The following is a 19,479-nucleotide window of genomic DNA, read 5'->3' as shown; positions in this document are numbered from 1 at the left end:
TAAACGAATAATTTTCAACAACTTCTATTTATCATAAGAAAAATACATTTTTTTAAACCCATAGTTTGGAAACAATTGTACACGGAAAGCGCCCTCTTTCGGTGAACACCATAAGCATTGAATCCTCGACAAGAACCATTTAACTAACTTTGGTAAGATCTAAATTGATATAAAGTCGTTATGGGACTGAATTGAATATTTATTTAAGGCTAATTTAGTGCAGCTTATGCAGAGCAGCTTATGCTCACTAAAAATAACTCTGAAATAAAATTAAGATTTGCTTTATTTAAAAGCACGGAAAAAACCACTTAGCGGTGAAGCGAACCTACTGCTTCGTTAAATAAGTACATTCTTTGGTATTTCTCAAATTGCATCTAGTGGATTTAATGCATATGCCAGCACGGTCACACTGCAGAAGCAGAGTAATTTTCTGTAATACGTTTTGTCTCGAAATCGTTTCCAAATTATAAATAAACTGAGAAGGCCGCAAAACAGGACACAATGGAGGCCGTGCCGCGTCTGCACATGTTATGGTTTGCCCTCAAGTCCAGTCCCGAGGGAACATCCTTCGCCCCGTTGAAAAAGGTTGGTGCATTAGAAATCGGACAACAACGGTCGACGAACTAACCAATCAAAAGAGAGGTGGGGCAAGTGGGAAAACTGATCCGCTCAGCTTTTGTATGCATTCCCCCCACAGACCGCCTCGAACCACCCACGGCTTGTACAATGACAATGGCAACAACGGCTGAGTCATCACAGCCGACGTCGCAGTCATCGTCTGATTAGCACTGCAAATTGCAAAACAAACGAATAACAGTTTATTGTCGATCGGTAATCTCTTTTCATGTATCTCTGTCTCACTCTCCCACACTACGTTTGTCTTCCAGTACATTGCGGAATTCTATCATGAAGATGCCGAGGCATATTCCAAGGAGGTGCACGCACTGGAAACGCTGCGCAACCAGGCAATGCGCACCACCAAAGATGGTGCGGCGATAATGAAACGGTATTATTGCCAGCTGCACGCAATGCAGAATCGCTTCCCGCAGCTGGCGGATCGCAGCATATTCACATTCACCTGGAAGGATCTGTATCACAGCGCCGTCCACGAATGGAACGACATTCGCTTCGAGCGTGCCGCTGTCCTCTTCAACATTGCCGCCTCGCACACCCAATCGGGTGCGTCGGTGACACGCGGCGATGTTGATGGCATGAAAATGGCCTGCACACATTTCCAGGTGAGAACCATATTCCATGATTGAGAACCATATTGGAATGAGACATTCCAGGACAGAGAATGAGTTTGAAATGAGTAAAATGAAAGTCATATAAGAATATTTAATATTTATTTGGAAAGCTCTTGCAATCTAGTAGAATTATTTATTCATTTTATAATTATTGTTTATTATAGTAATTATTATTTATTTATATTTAATAATAATTTCAAATATCTCCATAATTTAATTTAATTACTTATGATTAATTTAATTATTAATAGACACTTTATGTTAATATTTATAATTAATTGAATTTTTAATAATTTATGTTGAATATGCATACATAGCTACTTTATGTGGGAAGTAATCCACACATATATATATATTCATATTAATTTAATTATTAATTAAATATTTGCAGGCTGCCGCTTGGGCCTATAACGAGCTGAGGGAACGCTACGCGAACGTGGGCAGCGGCGGTGATTTTATGACCAACGAATTGTTGGTCTTCCAGCAGCAGGTGTGTTTGGCGCAGGCACAAGAATGTATATTGGAAAAATCGCTAATTGACAACCGGAAGCCGCACATTGTTGCCAAGGTGACGGCCCAAATTGTTGTCTATTATGGCGCTGCACTTGCCGCACTGCTCACCGGTGGCGATGATGGGCCCGTCGCGCAGGTCATCGATAGCTCCGTCTACAAGCTGTGGAAGAAATACGTCAAGTTCAAGATTAACTACCTAAACTGCATATTGTACCTGTATCAGGGACAGCACGCCGAGGAGCAGCGCAAAATGGGCGAACGTCTGACGCTGTATCAGGTGAGCTAATATATTATATAAATAATAGGAAGAGAAGACTTTAAAAGAGTTAGAAAGTAAGAAAAAAAGAAAAAACTTTATTCTATTGGCCTGTTCTCATTGCTTTTATTTTTCTTTGCAACATTATATGCGATTTATGATCAATATTAATGTCTTTAATATCTTATTAATGATTAGGCGGCCTGGGACAAGTTGGAGGAGGCGCGCAAAGAGTCGAAGGGTCTGCCCGATCAAAAGGAGATCAACGAGTCGCTCAGCTTCACCGCCGATGTCGTCGAGGGAAAACGGAAGAATGCCAAAAACGAGAACGAGTTCATCTACCACGAAGCGGTCCCCGAGTTGACAACAATCGCTGCCGTTCAAGGTGCCAATTTGGTGAATGGCATCGGTTTCGCTGTTACCGATGAAGAATATGCTGGCGCTGATATCTTTGCACGTCTCGTGCCAATGAAGGCGCACGAGGCCAGCTCGATGTATAGCGAGGAGAAGGCGAAGTTGTTGCGCAAATATGGGGCACTGCTCGAGGAGAAGGACACACAGCTGGAGGGCTATATGAGTTCGCTGACCCTCGACAATCTGAACATCAACGAGGAGCAGGCCAACAAGTTGCCACAGGGCATTGTCGATCGCTGTGCGGCGCTGCATGCGAACAAGAGCGCCATCAGCGATCTCATCGAGGCCATGTCCCAGCTGGCCGAAATCACAGCCGATGTCGAAACCAATCTCGCTGAGCTCACCCACATGCTTGAGGCGGAGGCGCAGGCGGAGCGTGAATTTCAAACGGCGAGCGGCGTACAGCGCACACCAAATGCCCACATCACGGAGCTGACACGCGAATTCCAGAAGTACAGTGAAGCCCATGCGAGGGCTGGAGAATCCAATAATACACTGCGCAAAGCGATGAGTTTGCATGTGAATAATTTGAAGATATTGGCTCGTCCTCTCCAGGAAATCCAGCAACTGATGCCCAAGCTTAGCTCCGAGCTGAACACGACCGAGATTTTCAAGGATGTCAAACTGATTGTGAACAAGGTGAACGAGATGAAGGCGCAACGTGCCCAATTCCATGCCGATTTGCGCATTGCGATCAATGAGGATGACATCACCAGCAAGGTCATTGCCCATGGCGGCCAGGAGGGACTACAGGCGCTCTTCGCCACGGAGCTGGCCAAGCACGAGCGACTCACCCAGTTGCTCGATCAGAATCTGCTCGCCCAACAGAATATCCTGCAAGCGCTGACCGAGGCATATGCACGTGCAGCGCCCGTGTTGAAAACGCTGCAGGATGTGAAGCAAAAGCGTGAACATTTCTACAGCTCACTGGCCGCCTCGTATGATGTGTACGAGGATCTGTTGGCCAAGTCGGCCAAGGGCTTGGAGTTCTACAAGAAGCTGGCGGGCAATGTGCAGAAACTTTTGACCCGCTTCAAGTCTGCACGCGATGTGCAATCCGAGGAGCGGCAGCAGCGTCTACAGAGCGTCAAGGCAACACCAGCTCCAACGCCAGCACCAGCTGCAATCTCTCTCAGCAAACCGGATACAATCGCCACCAGCTCAACGCCCAAGTTGCGTGATTATCTCAAGGCGAAGAGTGGTGGCATTGCGCCCATTTCCACGCTAGATGCACGCCCCGTGCCCGTCGGCTCGGAGAATCCCGCGCAGGCCACTTGCTCGGCATATGCGAGCGCACCGCCTCCGAATGAGCCACCGCCGCCATACAGCCTGCAGCAGCAGCAATATTATGATCCCAATGCAGCCGGCTACACGAATCCGATGTACCAGCAGCAACAGCAGCACATTGCTCCGCCCGCCTACAAGGCGCAGGCCTCGCCCAACTCCCAAACGCTGCACGGCGCCATGGCGCAGCTGAACTTGCAACAACAGCACCAGCACCAGCAGCAGCCTCCTCCAGCAGTAGCAGAAAGTGGTCAGCAACAGGCGCAGCTGGGCTATGGCGGCTACAACTATCATCCCGTGGCGTATGCAGCGCCAGCTGTTTCTCCTGTTCCTCGACAACAGAACAACAACAGCTACAACTATCAGCAGCCACTCTATGTGGCAACCACATCGACGCAGCCAGCAGAGCCACTCAGCTATGCACAGCAACAGCAGTCGGCACAGATTGCCCAGCAGCAGCAGCAGCAACAGCCTTTAGCCTATCAACAGGCAAGTGCGGCACAGTCCTATCCACAGGCTATGTACCAACAGACGGCATATGGACAACAGCCACACACCTTGCCCCAACCACAAGCAGCCAGTTATCCTCAAGTCCAGACGACGCAACAGCAACAGCCATCCACAGTTTATCCCCAGGCGCAGACGCCGCAGCAACAGCAACAATCCACAATTTATCCTCAACAGCAGCAGCAGCAGCAGGCTGCCATTTATGGCCAGCAGCAGCACCAGCAACAGCAGAATTCAATGTTGCCTCCGCAAATTTCTCCATACGCTCAGCAACAAATAGCGACGCCACAGCCAGCTTTATATGCAACACAACAACAACAACACGCTCCGGCTGCGGCAGCCACGCCTTCGCTGCCTCAGCCAGCTGCAGCCAGTGCTGAGTCGAACTATTTGAGCTACTCCAACCATCCCGGCTACAGTTTCAATCCACAAACGGGTGTCTATGAATACAGCAGCGGCTATCAGCATGCCAGCAATCACATTCCGCGAGTTTCGCAAGGCCAATTTGGCCAATTCACGCTGAGCGGCCAGCAGAACGGTCAGGCGGCAGTTGTGGGCACCACAGACTCGGAGCTGGCCAATCGCAGCAGTCTGGCCACCGGCTTTGATGTAAGTATGACTCTTATACGGCCTGTAAATGCTATAAGTTATATTTATTCTAAACTCCATTCAGCAGTCACCGATCGTGTCGCATACGAAGGCGGCAACAAGTGGCCCAGATGCTGAGCCCAATGCTCAGGTTGCGCCCAATGCGGAGGTGGGCGTGGGTAACTATTATACACCACCTTATGGTTATCACTCGACTGGAGAGACGCCCTCACAACAAACACAACAACAACAACAACAGCAGCAGCAGCAACAACAACAACAACAGCAAATACCACAGCAACCGAAACTGGAGCAACAACAACAACAACGGGCTAATCAAAAACCACCAATTTATATGCAAAGCGGTGGCAGCAGCATTGCCAACACCATAACAACAACGAGCAGTGCACCGTATGCCTCCTCGCCGCTGCAGCAGCAAACGGAAACCAAGCCCCTCAAGTCGGATTGCAGCAATGTGGATTTGCTTAGTGATTTGGATATGGATTGTTGTACGGGCGTCGTGCTCAAGCCATTGCTGCAACCAGAGATTGTGGCGACACCAACGCCGCCGCCGCCGGCGTCGTCGTCAGCAGTCAGCGAGAGAGCAGCAACCGATGTGGTTGCAAGTAGCGATCCAATTGCTGCTGCTACTGCTGCTGCCGATGCTGGAGCTGCTGCTGCAGCTGCAGCTGCTGCTGATAGTGTGGCAGCACCTATGGTTTCACCAACACCCGCAGTTGTTTCATTGCGTAAGAATAGCCTCGATAATCTCTCCAATTGCTCAGATTTGAGCTCACTGGAGAATTTTGACTGGGACTCGGTTTCACTGACACATTCCGCCAGCGACAAGCAACCGGCAATTACCAACAATGGCCATCCACTGATCACATTCCAAATGCACGCTCACGATCCGTTCAACGATGACAAGGTGCTCAAATATTTCCACAAGGAGGTGGAGAGCTATGAGAAGCTGGTCGAGAATCTGCACGTCAAAATGTTGAACGGCAACACGCAACTGGGCAGCAAATGGCTACAGCTGCAGCAGAAACTCGAAAAGGACACCAGCGTTAAGCGGACAACGACCATAGCAAAGCTGTTTCCCGAGAAGAATCGCTCCCTCGATTGTCTGCCCTACGATCATGCTCGCGTCAAGCTGGACAAGCAGACGGATGACTATATCAATGCCGCTTACATGAAGGTGCGTCTGTCCAGCCAGCTTAAAGCTTTAATATTTATTAATCAGAAATACAAACTAATGCAATATTTAAATTTATTGATGCCTTATTTAAACTCAAGAATGCCAAACTGAGTTCAACTGCATTAAATATTTACTTAAGCTTTGACTGCCCAAAATCTAACAAGAATCTTGTCTTTTGTTGCAGAACCTCAGCGCTGGCTGTCCAAACTTTATCGTATCACAAACGCCGCAAGCGAATACAACCAACGATTTCTGGTCGATGATTTGGTCGGAAAAGTCTCGCACTGTGGTCTGTCTGCACACCACCAATGAAGTAAGTTCGCCAAGCAGCTCTATTGGGCTTTCCATAATAATCAGAATGGATTCTTTTTCGTTGGCCAGCTTTTTGATCCTTATTGGCCGCAGGTTCTGAATCAGCCGACCCACTACGATGACTACACAGTTAACTGTGTGAAGCAGCAACAGCTCAGCCACTGCACGGAATATCAACTGAAATTATCGATGCATGGTGCCGATGCTGTTCTGGATCTATCCCTGCTGCAGCTCAAGCAATGGACCAAAGCGTAACTATCCATCTTAAATGTGCTAATTCTAATTATTTGCTAATTTCTGATCCGTTGCTTACAGTTTACCCACTCAATTACTGGGCATTGCGCAGAATGCGCTGCAAACCCATCAGCAACGCTGCCTGGAGGCCAATACACCCACGTCGCCGCTAATTTTGAACTGTCTGACGGGATCCGAGCGATCCGAACTGTTGGCCATTGGCATCTGTGCATTGATGGGCACACAAGCCAAGCGGCCAATTTTAATAAGTGAGCATTTCGTTTTTGAAAAGATTGCTACATGTTTCACTCACATTGTATTTAATAACCTTTAACAGATGTTGTCGATGTTTGGTCACGCATTTGCAAGCAGCGACAAAATTCGCTGCGTGATGCCGCAATCCTGGAGCAGTCCATGCAAATTGTTTTGAGTCATGCACACGATGTGCTCAACAAACGTGAGAATAATACTACACCAAAAGTTTACAATATATCACTGTATAATATGTTTCATTTAAGGTGGCATCATAACATCATATCAGATGAAAATGGCACCGCAGGTAACGGCCAAGGAGCAACAGGAGAGCAAGGATCCATTAAACGAGCTTGATGCGCTTTGGAAAATGAAATAAATGACTGAACGCTTGCATCGATAAATGGCTTAATATACACACACACACACTGATAACAGCAAAATTTATAATATTTATACAACTATTTAATAAAAGTATTAACTTAATATTCATATACATATACATAATTATATACAGAGCTGATATTGTTGCAAACAATTTAAGCGAGATCAAAATAGTATGGCCAATATCGAAACATTTTACTATTATTTTTCCTTTATTGTTATATGAAACGTATTTCAAACTATGGTGATGTTTATTAATGCTGATTATATCTATATATCTACAACGTTTATAAAACTCTATGCAATTATGTTATGTATCTATCTAAATCTATCAACGATAAAGAAAAAAATAAAATAAATTATAAATTATAAATAAAACTCGATATTATCAGTCTTTTATTTTTTTAATGGGATAGTTAAATACACATATTTATTTTAAATTTACAGATAGAAACAGATTAGGGCAAAAAAGACTCTCGCCTGACGAGATAGCTTGGATCCTTGATTATAAGGATAATGAAGTGAACAACAGGCAAATAACTATTAAATTATGGCATCAAATTCAAAAATAACTACAAAAAATCGTTAAAACAAAAAAAAACAACAGCATCCAATCAGCCAGAGTTGATTTTGCAAAAGAATACATGTCCTGCACCCAGGAGTTACTAACTTGTTTGCCCGTTTGAATTAGGAGCCTTTCCTTCAGTGAAAATCCGCCAATGTGTTGAAATATCGACATCTCAAAATGCTCTCAATGCTAATCCAATTCGCAGTTGATTCTATAAATTTCAAGAGTATCCTCTGCTTGGATATATTATTGTAAAACATTTGCAGATAGCTAATCAAGTTTGCCAATTCTGAGCCCTGAATTGGAAGCTGTCACATTTTCTGGTGTCTGTTGTAAGGCGCATCCTTTCGACTGCAACTGCTTGGAAGGATAATCCTGGATCAAATACCATCGATACTAAAAGGCAAGTTATCAGTAATGTCACTATTAATATGTAATTACGAACATTGGACATAATTCGTTTTCGTCGTTAAATTTGTCATATATTTTTTGAAAAATAAAATTTTTATGTTATCCGAAAATAATATTATCTATAATTGGCAACAATAAATATAGTCATTTAATTTAAATGCAAATATTTATGAGTCATTGTTCTATGCATGTATATTCAAAATATTCAGCTCATTTCTCAGTATACATCCTTAGACTCCAGATTTTATACTCGATTTTAATAACTCAAATCATTAGACAAATTGATTGGCCACTGCAAACAAATCCATTTAATTTTAATTTCGCACTTGTTGTAAGTGAAAGTTTCCAATCTGTAAGTTGGACTTAAAACATAGACGAAGTTCCATTTTGGTGTCGATTAGTTACAATCATTAAATGATTTTTGGGAATTAAAGAAAACAAATGGTGTTGCAATGTTTTTTGTATGATTTATTAAGCTTGTACACCTTTGTTGCACGCATGTTTCAATTATGTTTTACCAGCGTGCACTTTGCTGTTAGGTTTCTTTTCTTGGATTGGCTTAAGAGAATTGTGTAGAGACAAACGAACAAAAAATGGTCAATAAACATATTTGCTAAGTTGGCTGTGTGCGACAAACGCGTTTTATACATATTACATATATATATAATTAGCTATATATTAAATTCAATTCAATTCAATTCTTGCTCAATTACAATTCCAATTTGAATAATTTAAACAATTAAATCTTTCCAATTACATCAAGGTGCAAAATTATTGTGGCTTTAGAAGTACGTACATTGGACATTTATTTATAAAAAAATATATATATAGTATATGCGTATTATGTATTTAAAATTAAGCAAGCGAAATAGTTAACGTGATGTTAGTTTTTTTTTCTTTTTCTTTTTGTTCTTGTTTTTTTTTTATAACAATATACCAAAGCAGTCTACAATATTTTGTTCGTTTCAGTTGGCATGAAGTGATTTCAGAAAATGTTTACAGAACTTTTTCAAAAATAACTTAAATGTATACAAATTGAAATAACTCAATTTCGAAGATGCCACTGCAACTAACAATATATCTTTTATTACTCAACAGGAACCCAGTGTAAACATTTACTGTTCTCTTTTATATGCTATATAATAATAAATTTGGCATTTCCAATTCGATTTCGAAATAATTATAATGTTATTTTATCTCGTTGTGTAAAAAAGTATATATATTTTTCTTTTTGGTTTAAATTTAGTTGACTAATCAGCAATTTTTGTTACAGTTTATAGTGTATGTGAAACGCACATCAAATATTTAATGTTAATGTTATAGTCGTCTTTTAGTTTTATTTTCGTTCATGGTTAATGCAAAAATTATTAACAAATCACAGTAAAAAGCAAACATTGCTAAAAAATGGTCGTTATGCATGTCACGTCAATTATAATGTTATGAAAATCATTTATTACATACTTATTCGATTGTTATGGCTTGAGATTAGCAGCTGTCATACATATGTAACTGTAGCAAAATAATGGTCATAATAATAATGATATAATTTAAAACAATTATTTAAAACATTAGAACGTAACAATAAACTTATGAAGAAATGGATTGGACAGATTGGACAGTTATCTCTATGAAATAATGAAATACGAAAGTAGTTGTCAAAAAAACAATTGGAATGCGTTTCGTTCAATATATACTTGCCAATTGTTGAGAATAACACTTAAACTAAATTATTCGAAATGCAAAGAACATAACAAAAACTAAATAATATTCGTATTTAGAGAATGGAATTGGAGCGCTCAGTTACACAGCACAGCTATTCGTAAACATTATCAATTGTGTATAAAATGTATATATGTATATATATTAACACAATGCAGAAATAGTATCAAAGCACGTGCTCAATGCCTATGCGATGTGCCAAGTTAACAATATCATAATGCATAGCTAACGATGTTGCAACATTGATAAACCTGGCGCCACTCATTGACTGACTGTTTTGTAAAAAGAGATTTATGTGTTTACCGGTAAATTCATTCACATATGGACATTAATATTTGATATAAAACGATATAAATCGTGTATCGCATAAGCATAGTAACAGTTACAGTACAGTACGGTTCACACGCGATAAAAACTATCTTTGAATATCTTTTCGATTTATCAAGTTAACTGACACGCATCAGTTAAGAGAGATTATTATTTGAGGGAATTGTACGAAATATCTGCTGGTTGACAGTCATAAATAGTTACAGTTAAACGTTATAATTATACCTGGAGATTAGTTATTTATACATTTAGATGGTAGGGATTTAAAAGTAGCGCTCAATAAAAAAATATACACAAATATACACATACACATACACATACACGTACAGATACACAGACGCACATACAAATAGATGCACAAGGATGGGACAACATCAATTCTTGGTTAGATCTCCACCATAAATATCCGCCTGCTGTCGATGACGATGCAGCAATCAGCTAACTGCCGCAAAGCGCGGCTTTGCCACATTCGCATCCGAATTGCTCGCATTGCTGCCCGATTCCTGCAACTCAATCTCGCTGAGCAGTGCCCAGTTCTCGCTGTCGCTGTGCACGTGGAGGCGCAGCTCCTTGATAGCACCAATCTTGGGATCGAGCAGACCCTCCGCAACGCCCAGATTATCGAAAGCGCCGACAACCAGATACCCATCCGTTGTGGTGTTATAAGTGCTCCAGACGGACGAGTTCTCGCTGAGACTGTCGGCCGGCAGCAGCTCCACGGTGGTATTGTAGAAACGATCCGACGGATGCTCCGAGTTGCCGCTGCGAAACAGATAGCGACGCAACAATGTCGGCTGCTCAAAGATGATCTGCACCAAATCGCCCGGCTGCGGCAGCAGACCCCAGAAATATGTTTCGCCTCGATAGGCGCGCTTCAGCAGAAAGTTCTTATACGGCGCTATATTCGACTTGACCAGCGCCGGTGGATTGTGCGTGTGCGCATAGTAAGCGGGCACCTTGTTGCCAAACTGTTTGTCCTTCAGCTTCTGCACCTTGCCCTTCAGCGAGGAGCTGGTGCCAATGTGCTGGAATAGGGATTTGCGAAAGTGCTGCCAATAGCGGACCTTCGCCAAATTGCAATGCTTCTGATCCTTGTCCGTGCGACACACCTTCGACTCTATGAAATACGTTAGCAGCCAATCGACCGGTTTATCATTGTAGAACATTTGAAAGTACGTTATTAAATACGGCAACTCGGCACTCTTGAACATTTTGCCAATGAAGCCGAGCTGACAAAAGTCCAAAACAAACCAGTCCGACTGATCTGGCCGGGTTAAAGCGCTCTTATCGAGCGCAAACTTCTTCATGGTGGTTATAAATTGTCGTTTCGTTAATATATCATCCTCCAGCTGCACATAGAAGGTGCCCTTGGAATGGGCATAGGCCATTAGATAGGCAAAATCGAGATTCTGTTTACTGCGCCACTTCACACGCTCCAGCGAGTCATTCAGTGTGATACGCAATCGCTCAAAGTTTGGATAGTAGCTGGGCGCTGGTGCTATGATGTCAATGAGTCCACTCTCCAGATGCGCCTCAAAGCTCGTCTCAATTTGTTTGGCTATCAGCTGCACCGCTTCGAAGTCCGTTTCTCCTATGTAGACAATGATGAGCGTTTCGTTCTGTTCCTCATCGTTCATGTTCTCGATGAGATTATGCAGCGTGCTGAGCAGATACGATTGCTTCTCGCGTCGCACTGTGGGCACGCCGAGGACAATGCTCACATCTGAACGCCCTTTGCTCTGCAGATAGGCGGGACGCAGCGAGCCAGCATCGTCCAGGAGATGAGGCAGAAAGTGATAGGCATTTGGCAGCCGGATATTCTGAACGGGCACATAGCCACGTGACGAACCCGAGGCACCCGATTTGGACATATGCGATGCGTTGCGCAACAGCTGACGTGCCTCCGGACTGAGGCCATCCAGCAAATTGGCCACCGGCAACGGTGGTGGACTAACATTGGTCAGATTGCTAGCATTGTTGGACTGCAGCTGGCCCAGATACTGGGAGAGCAGCGAGACATCCTCCTGGCGGGCACGATACATGGACTCGAGATACTGCAGCCGCATGTGGCATTCGGCGAGCCGTTGCGTCAGCGACTGCTCGGTGGATAGTTCTGGACCCAATACCATCAATATCACAATGCAAGGCGCCAATATTAGTACCGTGGCAATCAGCATACAATTACGTTGACGAATCTTAAACATATTGATGTCTGTTCGTTGCTCGCTTCACGCAAAGACTATATAAATGGAACAAAAATAACCCATTAAGAATTCATGTTTGCAGGTGGGCGCGATAACAAAGACTTACCAAATTTGTGAAGAGCCTAGTTGCCGAATCAATTTGATCTATGTACTGACTGCAATTAACAGAGGCAAGTGTGAACATTGATAACGACCAACTTACGAATGATTTCTTTCAAAGTTAGGCAGTTTTGCAGCCAACTAAATTATGGCATTTTTAAGCATAAATGTTTTGCTTACCAGCTGGAATAGTGTTGCTCGGCTTTGTTGTGCAATTTGTCGCCACATCGTTTGCGCCTTAATTGAACAGCTACTGGTTGTTCGCATTTTCACTGCACGTTTTCTGTGACTAATGCAGACAGGCGGCTACATCCACCAAGTGGGTTGCACACCCCATTTTAGCCAGTTTTGCTGCTTGGGGTGGCCAAGGTCGAAACGTTTAACAAGTCTAGGCGATTCTTGATGTTGGTGCTGCTGTTCTTCTTGTTGTTGTTGCTGTTGTTGTTATCGGCTTACCCTCCTCAGTCAGTGAATGTCGTTGTTAACGGCTTTTATGTGGCAGCTGTCCCAATTCTCGCCACATGACCTGCAACTAACAATAGTTGTATAATATATTGCCGCATCTGATAGTCTGCATAAATATATGTATTAGTTGCGCTATGTGTGTGTGTGTGTGTTAATGTGTGTGTGAAAAAATAAACAAAAACCAAAAGCAAAATCTATTTACATGGCCAAGCGCCAAAATACTTTGTATTTCTTCCTACTATTGTTGTTCTCGTTGTTGTTGTTGTTGTTATTATTATTGTCTGGTTGCCCCTTCGATCATCGGTGGGTTGTGCGAATGCTAAAAAAAAGAGAAATGTAGACGGAAATAAAAGAAACGTGTAAATAAATGGGCTTATTCTAGTTAATGAGCAAGGAAGGCCCTGCAAACTTGTATTCGAAAATCTAATCTGCGAAATTGTCGTATCGTGAACATTTGCAATGCGAAAAAGCTTAGCAAATGGAATTAGTCCTGATGCAATTGTGATAAATATATATAATTATATTTTAGTTTATAAAATGAACAAATGCAGTTACATTTCCAGCTACTATATATATATATATATATATATATATATATATATTAAAGTTTAAATCATATTTGAATATTCCAATCAAATGTAAAACTTTAAAACACAATAAAATTTGTTTTGATCTTTAATAAGTCGCACATCAATTTTGATATTAATTAATAACGACTAAAATGCAATTTAAAAAATAGGTTTAAAACTTCGCTTAGAAATTTGCTTGGGGAATGCAATTTACTTTCAATATGGTGTAAAAATATCTAGCGAACAATCTAAATCTATCGCCTAGGTGCGTGTGAACATTAACACTCAGTTGCGACACACATTTGTAAATTAAACAGAAACGAACAAACAAATATAAATAAACATTAGCAACAGTGCCCAAATGGGAGTCACACACACACACCTACACACACCCATACACGCACATACACCCACACACGCTCTTTACTCACTGCACGTAATGTTTAGTTAATTGCGGGCTCCACAAATAACGCACAATCAGTGCGCAATTTACGCAATTTTAGTTAAACGACACGCTAATTGCTTTAATAGGAACTGATTGAGTGTAGACAACAACAAAAGAGAAAAATGACTACTGTTTTGTGTGTTTTGTGGGTGGTGTCTTCATTTGCCTAGTTTTTTTCTTTTTCTGCTTGTTGCGAATTTGCACAGATACTCGTTGAGCAGTGTTGACTACATTTTCGTTGCAGTTGGTCGGTTAGTTATGTAAATGCGTTTGGAAATTGTTGCAACACTCGCGTAATTTATGCATGAGTTGAAAATGTTAACAAAACGCCACCGAGAGCAACAATAACAACAATAAAAGCAACATTCAATTTCAAGTGTGTGTTGGCAAACGCTATATTTGATCAAACAGTGTTTGACAAGACATTCAGATTTAGTTCAGCGGAATCAAATTGCTGCTCTCTTGAAAATCTGTGAGCTGGAACCAGCTTTTCGCAAGAGTTTCAGACTTAGTTCAGAGGAGCCAAATTGTGACTCCCTTGAGAATCGGTGATTTGGAACCGGTGAGCAGCTGGTAAATTTAAATTTAAAAGCGCAACATTTTATCAAGCAGTGTTTGAGAACACATTCAGATTTAGTTCTGCGGAACCAAATTGCGACTATCTGTGATTTGGAACCTGTGAACAGCTGGTAAATTTAAATTTAAGATGTAATTTAATTTACTTTATATACTAGTAGGAAAGAAAAACGAGAATAACTACTTTTTCACATTCATCTCAATTTCACAAAATTAAAGAGATTTTCTTCTTGCAAAGCTTAACATGTTAACATTACCAGCTAGCAAAATGTGCCTGCTGTTAATAACAGTGCAGCAAAAGTTATGTTTGGTAATGCCAAAAACAGATGGTTTTGTCAAAAAGAAGAAGCTTGGACAAAATAAGCTAAAGAAAAAATGTATTTAACCTTGTTAAACGGCACCGGCTATATTTTCGATGTGGACGGTATGTTAGTAAAATATAGACATAAATATATAATTTTTATTTACTCGAATTTGATTAGATTGTATGGATCTGCGCACAAAGCATCGCATAATGGGCGCTCTCGTGGGCACAGCCAACAGCCGAGGCTGGAGCACCAGTGAAGCAGGTGAGACCTTTATCTCAATTGAAATCAGTTGTTACCAATCTTAACTTCCAGCTCTGCCGTTGGCATTGACTAACTATGAGACGCAGTTGCTCATTGACGAAGGCATCGCTGTGCTGGTTAGCAAAGTTGTTGATTTATCAAAACAGCCAGATTCGGCTAAATTGATGGCTTATAAAGAGGAATTTGATAGGCGTTTATTGGCCCAGGCGGATGCTTTAAAGGCGGAAAAGTTACGCGAAACCAAACGGCATGTGGATAAAATTCTAAATGGCAAACGCAACAAGTTGCTGCAGCAAGGCAAAACAGCAGAGGGTGTGTGGCAAGCAAAACATACTAATAACAAATAATGGTAAAAAACAAAATCTTTCCTAGCAGCTGCCGATTTGACAGCAAAAGATGTGCTGGATGAGATTGGCAATCATTTTGAATTTGATCGTCAGAATGCTCTGGTGGAAGTGCCGTGTGCCCATTTACCCAATCATTGTAGGCCCAAAATTCGAATAGCATTTACTTATGATCTGTATTAACTATTGTTTTATTTTATTTGCCAGCCGCTCAGCTTTATACGGATCGAATTTATGACACTGACTCGCTTAAATATCGGGTTTTTCATGATCTCTGGAAAAGGGGCAAATATGTCACTGCTGGCGATGCTTTTGGTGCCGATTTTCTGGTCTATCCCGGCGATCCATTGCTATATCATGCCTCACACATTGTCATCGTTCAGTCAACGCCCGCTATACGTCCACTCGAGTTGATTGCCAAGGTGCGCTTATCGGTGATTGTCAACAAGAGATGCGTTTTTGCCCATGCGACAACTGCTGGCAATCAGATCGCTTATCAAACGGTTGCCTGGTCCAATCCCAGCAAGTAGGTAAAGTTTCAGGTGAGTAGTAGATAATCAAATCATTCCAAATAAAATTGAATGAAGACTTAAAAATTAAAGCAAAAATATCTTCGGTTCATTTAAAGTACCTATTAATCTCTTGCTGGTTAGATTAAAAATCTTTAACAAAAATCTCTGTAAGCGAGCGACTACTGTGCATGAATACAGTTAATTCTCCATGGAGTAAAAGTTCTGCTTGCGTATTGTAAAGATTGCTCTTTTCCCTCTCCCTCTCTATTTTTCTCTTTTATATTATTTTGAAATTCCTGCACTTTGGTCACACTCCCACAGTCTGTGTTGCTGCTGAGCGCAGATCTCTTGCATCTCGTTGCAATTTCAGAAGATTTTCAATTTGTGGAAATTGGATACAATAACAGAGCAGCACCTTGCGTGACTTTGGACTCTTTCCCCTCTCTCTCACTCTCTCTCTCTCAATGAGAGTCTCTTCATGTCTGTGAGTGCGCACTCACACACACACAAATAGAAAGCAAGACAATGAGGGAATAAACAACAAAAAAAGAACAACTCTTGAATAGTGTGTTTGGTCCGCTTTTGTACCATTTCTTGGAGTACGCGCGCCCGGCGCTATCCTCTCCTCTCATCGACAGTGTCGCAAACCTCTCCGCTTGTATCTCGGCAGGAGAGGGAAACTGACTGGCGCTGTTATTCGGCCGCAGTCAGAGGTTCCAATTTTTGTATGTAAAAATGAGTTTATTATTGCGACGACATTCAAAACGGGTGGAGATGCTTTTGTTTCGTTCTCGTCTCGGAAATAAAATTTCGCAAAATAAATTAATTAGTGAATGTTGCCAGTAAAATGAGTTTATAATTGGATTGGCGTCGAAATGAATTCATACAAAAACTCAGATGTGTAAACAGGCAAATAAATATACATACACACATACAGACATATTTATATATATACATATAAATGTATGTGTGTGTGTATTTCTGTTTGCTTATACGTTTTCAACAAATTTTAGCATGTGTGTACTGCTTTTCAAGTATTACGCTTTTTTTTTTTAAATAGACTTCGACTACAGAAACAAGAACAAAAACGATGATAAGGTTAACAGGGAGAGGGGTGCAGAGGGGCGAAGAGGGAAGTGGCCGCGAGGCCAAGCAATGTCGTGCCGTTCGAATTTCAGCCAGCCAATTGCACAGTGGTTCAGCAGTCTTTTAAACGCAACTAACTGCATGGGCTTCAGCACAAGTCTGCTCGGCCCACTGTGCGCTGCTCATTCAGTCACGCTGTTTCTCCCCATGCTTCTCTCTCACCATCACCACCCAGGCCCACCCAATGGCTCTCGGTGAGCATTGCCAGCTATGAAATACGCTCACTGCTCACCACTCACTGCTTTAATGCTGATTGGACTTTTAAAGCGGCATTAACATTTCTCGTGTCCAGCACCAGCAGCATCAAAATCAAAACAGAGAAAATTGTAATCTTGCGTCGGTTTGGTTTTGTTTTTTTATTTCGGCTCTACTCACATGCCGCTCACTTTGTTAACTACTTCTCAGAGTATTGGACGCACCATGGATGAAGAACTCTCACTGGTAATTCTCTCCGTACTCTCCCCGTTTAGTTCTGCTCTTAAGCGGGACTTGATCTGCATAAAAATAGGGTCGAGCTGCCTGTCTCTGGGATGCAAGCATGCATGCCTCAAAATAACAGGTGCCCAAAGAGTACGCTAACTGAGCAGCAGGCAAAATAGAATTTGTAAGAGCGAACCGGCTTTTTTGAACAGGATCTGTTCGAAGGAATTAAAGCAACTAAACCCAAAAGTATCTAAACTATAAACTTTAGTACTGATCAGTTCAAATTGCCTATGATACCTTTATATAAAAGTATATATTTTTGTTTTCAGCAATGCACATTTTAAATTTATGTGTTCGACACATGTATGTTATTAAAACAAATTCCACTCGCTGCTTTTTTAAAAATTTATTTTTATTGTACTAGTATTTTGTTTGCCTCGCTAAAAATGCTCTTGCATTTTGCGTTTCACTTAAATTTTGTTTGCGTCTGGTAACGCTGCTAGTCAACTGTACTTTCAAGAGCGCGCACTGCCAGCCATCTCTCTCACTCTCATGCGCTCACGGCGGCAGCAACAGTCTTACACACACACAGACACACACATGCTCACATAGATACGTTCACACACACACGCACACAGTGACGATGAACCACCACCAAAAAGCGGTTCTGCGCGCATGATCAGAAATTTTCTCCGTATAGAGACTAAAACTCGTCGCGCTGGCAGAACGTAATTCGATCGAAATGCTCAGAGCTCAGTTCGAGTTATTCAACGTTGGCGAGCAGAGCAGCAGCAGCAAAAAAAAAAGTAAACCAAGAGCTATCAGAGCCAACAGCCGTGAGCGCCGTGGCGGCCAAGAAGGGAAAGCAATAACCGAGTATAAAATAGCAGCAAGCAGATTTTTCTTTGCGCTCCGGTGAGAAGATAATTTCAACATGCATAAAATTCTGTTCGCTCCGGGAGCGACGGCGTGTAAACAAACAAAAGCAACAACAATAACAACACAATTGTGAATGAATCTGTGCAGTTTTGAAACAAATGCAATGCCGCGTTAACTGTACAAAACTGTAAAAACGCTAAAACCAAAAAGCAACAAAAAAACCACACATTTCAAAAAGAAAAAAATAGAATGGGAAAACCCGATCAAAATATGCATATTGCTGTGCCTGTGTGTGTGTGTTTGTGTATTTGTGCTGATGGCGCGCTATTTTTATTTGATATTCAAAGAACAAATTTTATTTGTTGCCAGTTCATTCGTTAGATGTGTGTGTGTGTTTTTTTCCAAGTCTAAAGTCATGCATTTCCATACGTTCCGTCGTCGTCTATCGGTCGGTCTCTGTGTGTGTTTGTGGGAGGGGGGGAGGGGTGGTGCGGGCGGGCGGACGGCCCACATTTCATATACGAGCTGTAAAACTTGCTCTCTTGTTGTCTCACTCACGCGCGCTCACAGCGCTTGCGAGCGAACGTGAGCGGTAGTGAGGGGTGCGCGTGGAGCTCATGCGCCAGTCATACCCCAGGCCTCTCCCCCTCCCACTCTCTTACTCACACACTCGCACACATGCAAGTCGAAAAGTTTATCTCGCGAGAGAGCGAGAGCGCATGAGTTGTATGTTGTTTGCCTGCCATCTGCTCATGCTCTTTACTCTTGTTTCTTATTTTTTTTTCTTTATATATTTTCAACAGGGGGACAACGATAAGCAGCGCGCCATTCAGTCGAAGTCGTGAAAGCTCTGAGAACGTGGTGCTGGTGGTGGAGCCGCAGCAGCAGCAGCACAGCAGCATCAACATTATTTGAAGCTGCCTTTTTTTCATTAAAAAAAAAAACAATTTGGAATAGAATTTCTCGTTTGTTAAACTGTAATAATAAATAGCGTCGTCGTGTTGGCTACGAACAGCAATCAATACAATTACAAC

At 42.1% G+C, this 19,479-nt stretch overlaps 3 protein-coding genes across 6 annotated transcripts; 2 read left to right on the top strand and 1 right to left on the bottom strand.

The window, feature by feature from the left end:
• The first annotated feature begins 419 nt into the window (after positions 1-419).
• On the top strand, positions 420-7,262 carry LOC6556604 (tyrosine-protein phosphatase non-receptor type 23). The gene is made up of 10 exons (XM_043215332.1): positions 420-585; positions 888-1,238; positions 1,639-2,037; positions 2,215-4,830; positions 4,898-6,007; positions 6,192-6,320; positions 6,389-6,570; positions 6,635-6,822; positions 6,891-7,010; positions 7,072-7,262. The coding sequence occupies exons 1-10, from the start codon at positions 502-504 to the stop codon at positions 7,182-7,184; spliced, it is 5,292 nt and encodes a 1,763-aa protein (XP_043071267.1). The 5' UTR covers positions 420-501; the 3' UTR covers positions 7,185-7,262.
• Positions 7,263-8,615: 1,353 nt separating this feature from the next.
• Positions 8,616-14,336, bottom strand: LOC6557422 (alpha-1,3-mannosyl-glycoprotein 4-beta-N-acetylglucosaminyltransferase B). Of its 4 annotated transcripts, none has more exons than XM_032738021.1 (5): positions 13,983-14,336; positions 13,185-13,301; positions 12,698-13,049; positions 12,525-12,573; positions 8,616-12,453 (listed from the first exon to the last, which is right to left on the bottom strand). In XM_032738021.1, exon 5 carries the CDS (start codon positions 12,416-12,418, stop codon positions 10,649-10,651), a length of 1,770 nt encoding a protein of 589 aa, XP_032593912.1. In that variant the 5' UTR covers positions 12,419-12,453; positions 12,525-12,573; positions 12,698-13,049; positions 13,185-13,301; positions 13,983-14,336; the 3' UTR covers positions 8,616-10,648. The 4 variants fall into 4 exon arrangements, with proteins under 4 accessions (XP_032593912.1, XP_032593919.1, XP_032593923.1 ...); XM_032738028.1 differs by having other exon boundaries at positions 12,698-13,043; positions 13,983-14,299; XM_032738032.1 differs by having other exon boundaries at positions 13,222-13,301; positions 13,983-14,299.
• Positions 14,337-14,910: 574 nt separating this feature from the next.
• LOC6557389 (tRNA-splicing endonuclease subunit Sen34) lies at positions 14,911-19,310 on the top strand. The gene is made up of 6 exons (XM_032742717.2): positions 14,911-14,996; positions 15,055-15,141; positions 15,193-15,453; positions 15,517-15,624; positions 15,693-16,027; positions 19,249-19,310. Exons 1-5 carry the CDS (start codon positions 14,948-14,950, stop codon positions 16,013-16,015), a joined length of 828 nt encoding a protein of 275 aa, XP_032598608.1. The 5' UTR covers positions 14,911-14,947; the 3' UTR covers positions 16,016-16,027; positions 19,249-19,310.
• The last annotated feature ends 169 nt before the right edge of the window (positions 19,311-19,479 follow it).

The sequence above is a fragment of the Drosophila grimshawi genome, unplaced genomic scaffold (genome assembly GCF_018153295.1).
Source record: "Drosophila grimshawi isolate 15287-2541.00 unplaced genomic scaffold, ASM1815329v1 contig_44, whole genome shotgun sequence".
In the NCBI taxonomy this organism is placed as follows: Eukaryota; Metazoa; Arthropoda; class Insecta; order Diptera; family Drosophilidae; genus Drosophila; species Drosophila grimshawi.
This window is presented reverse-complemented; position numbering and strand designations above follow the sequence as displayed.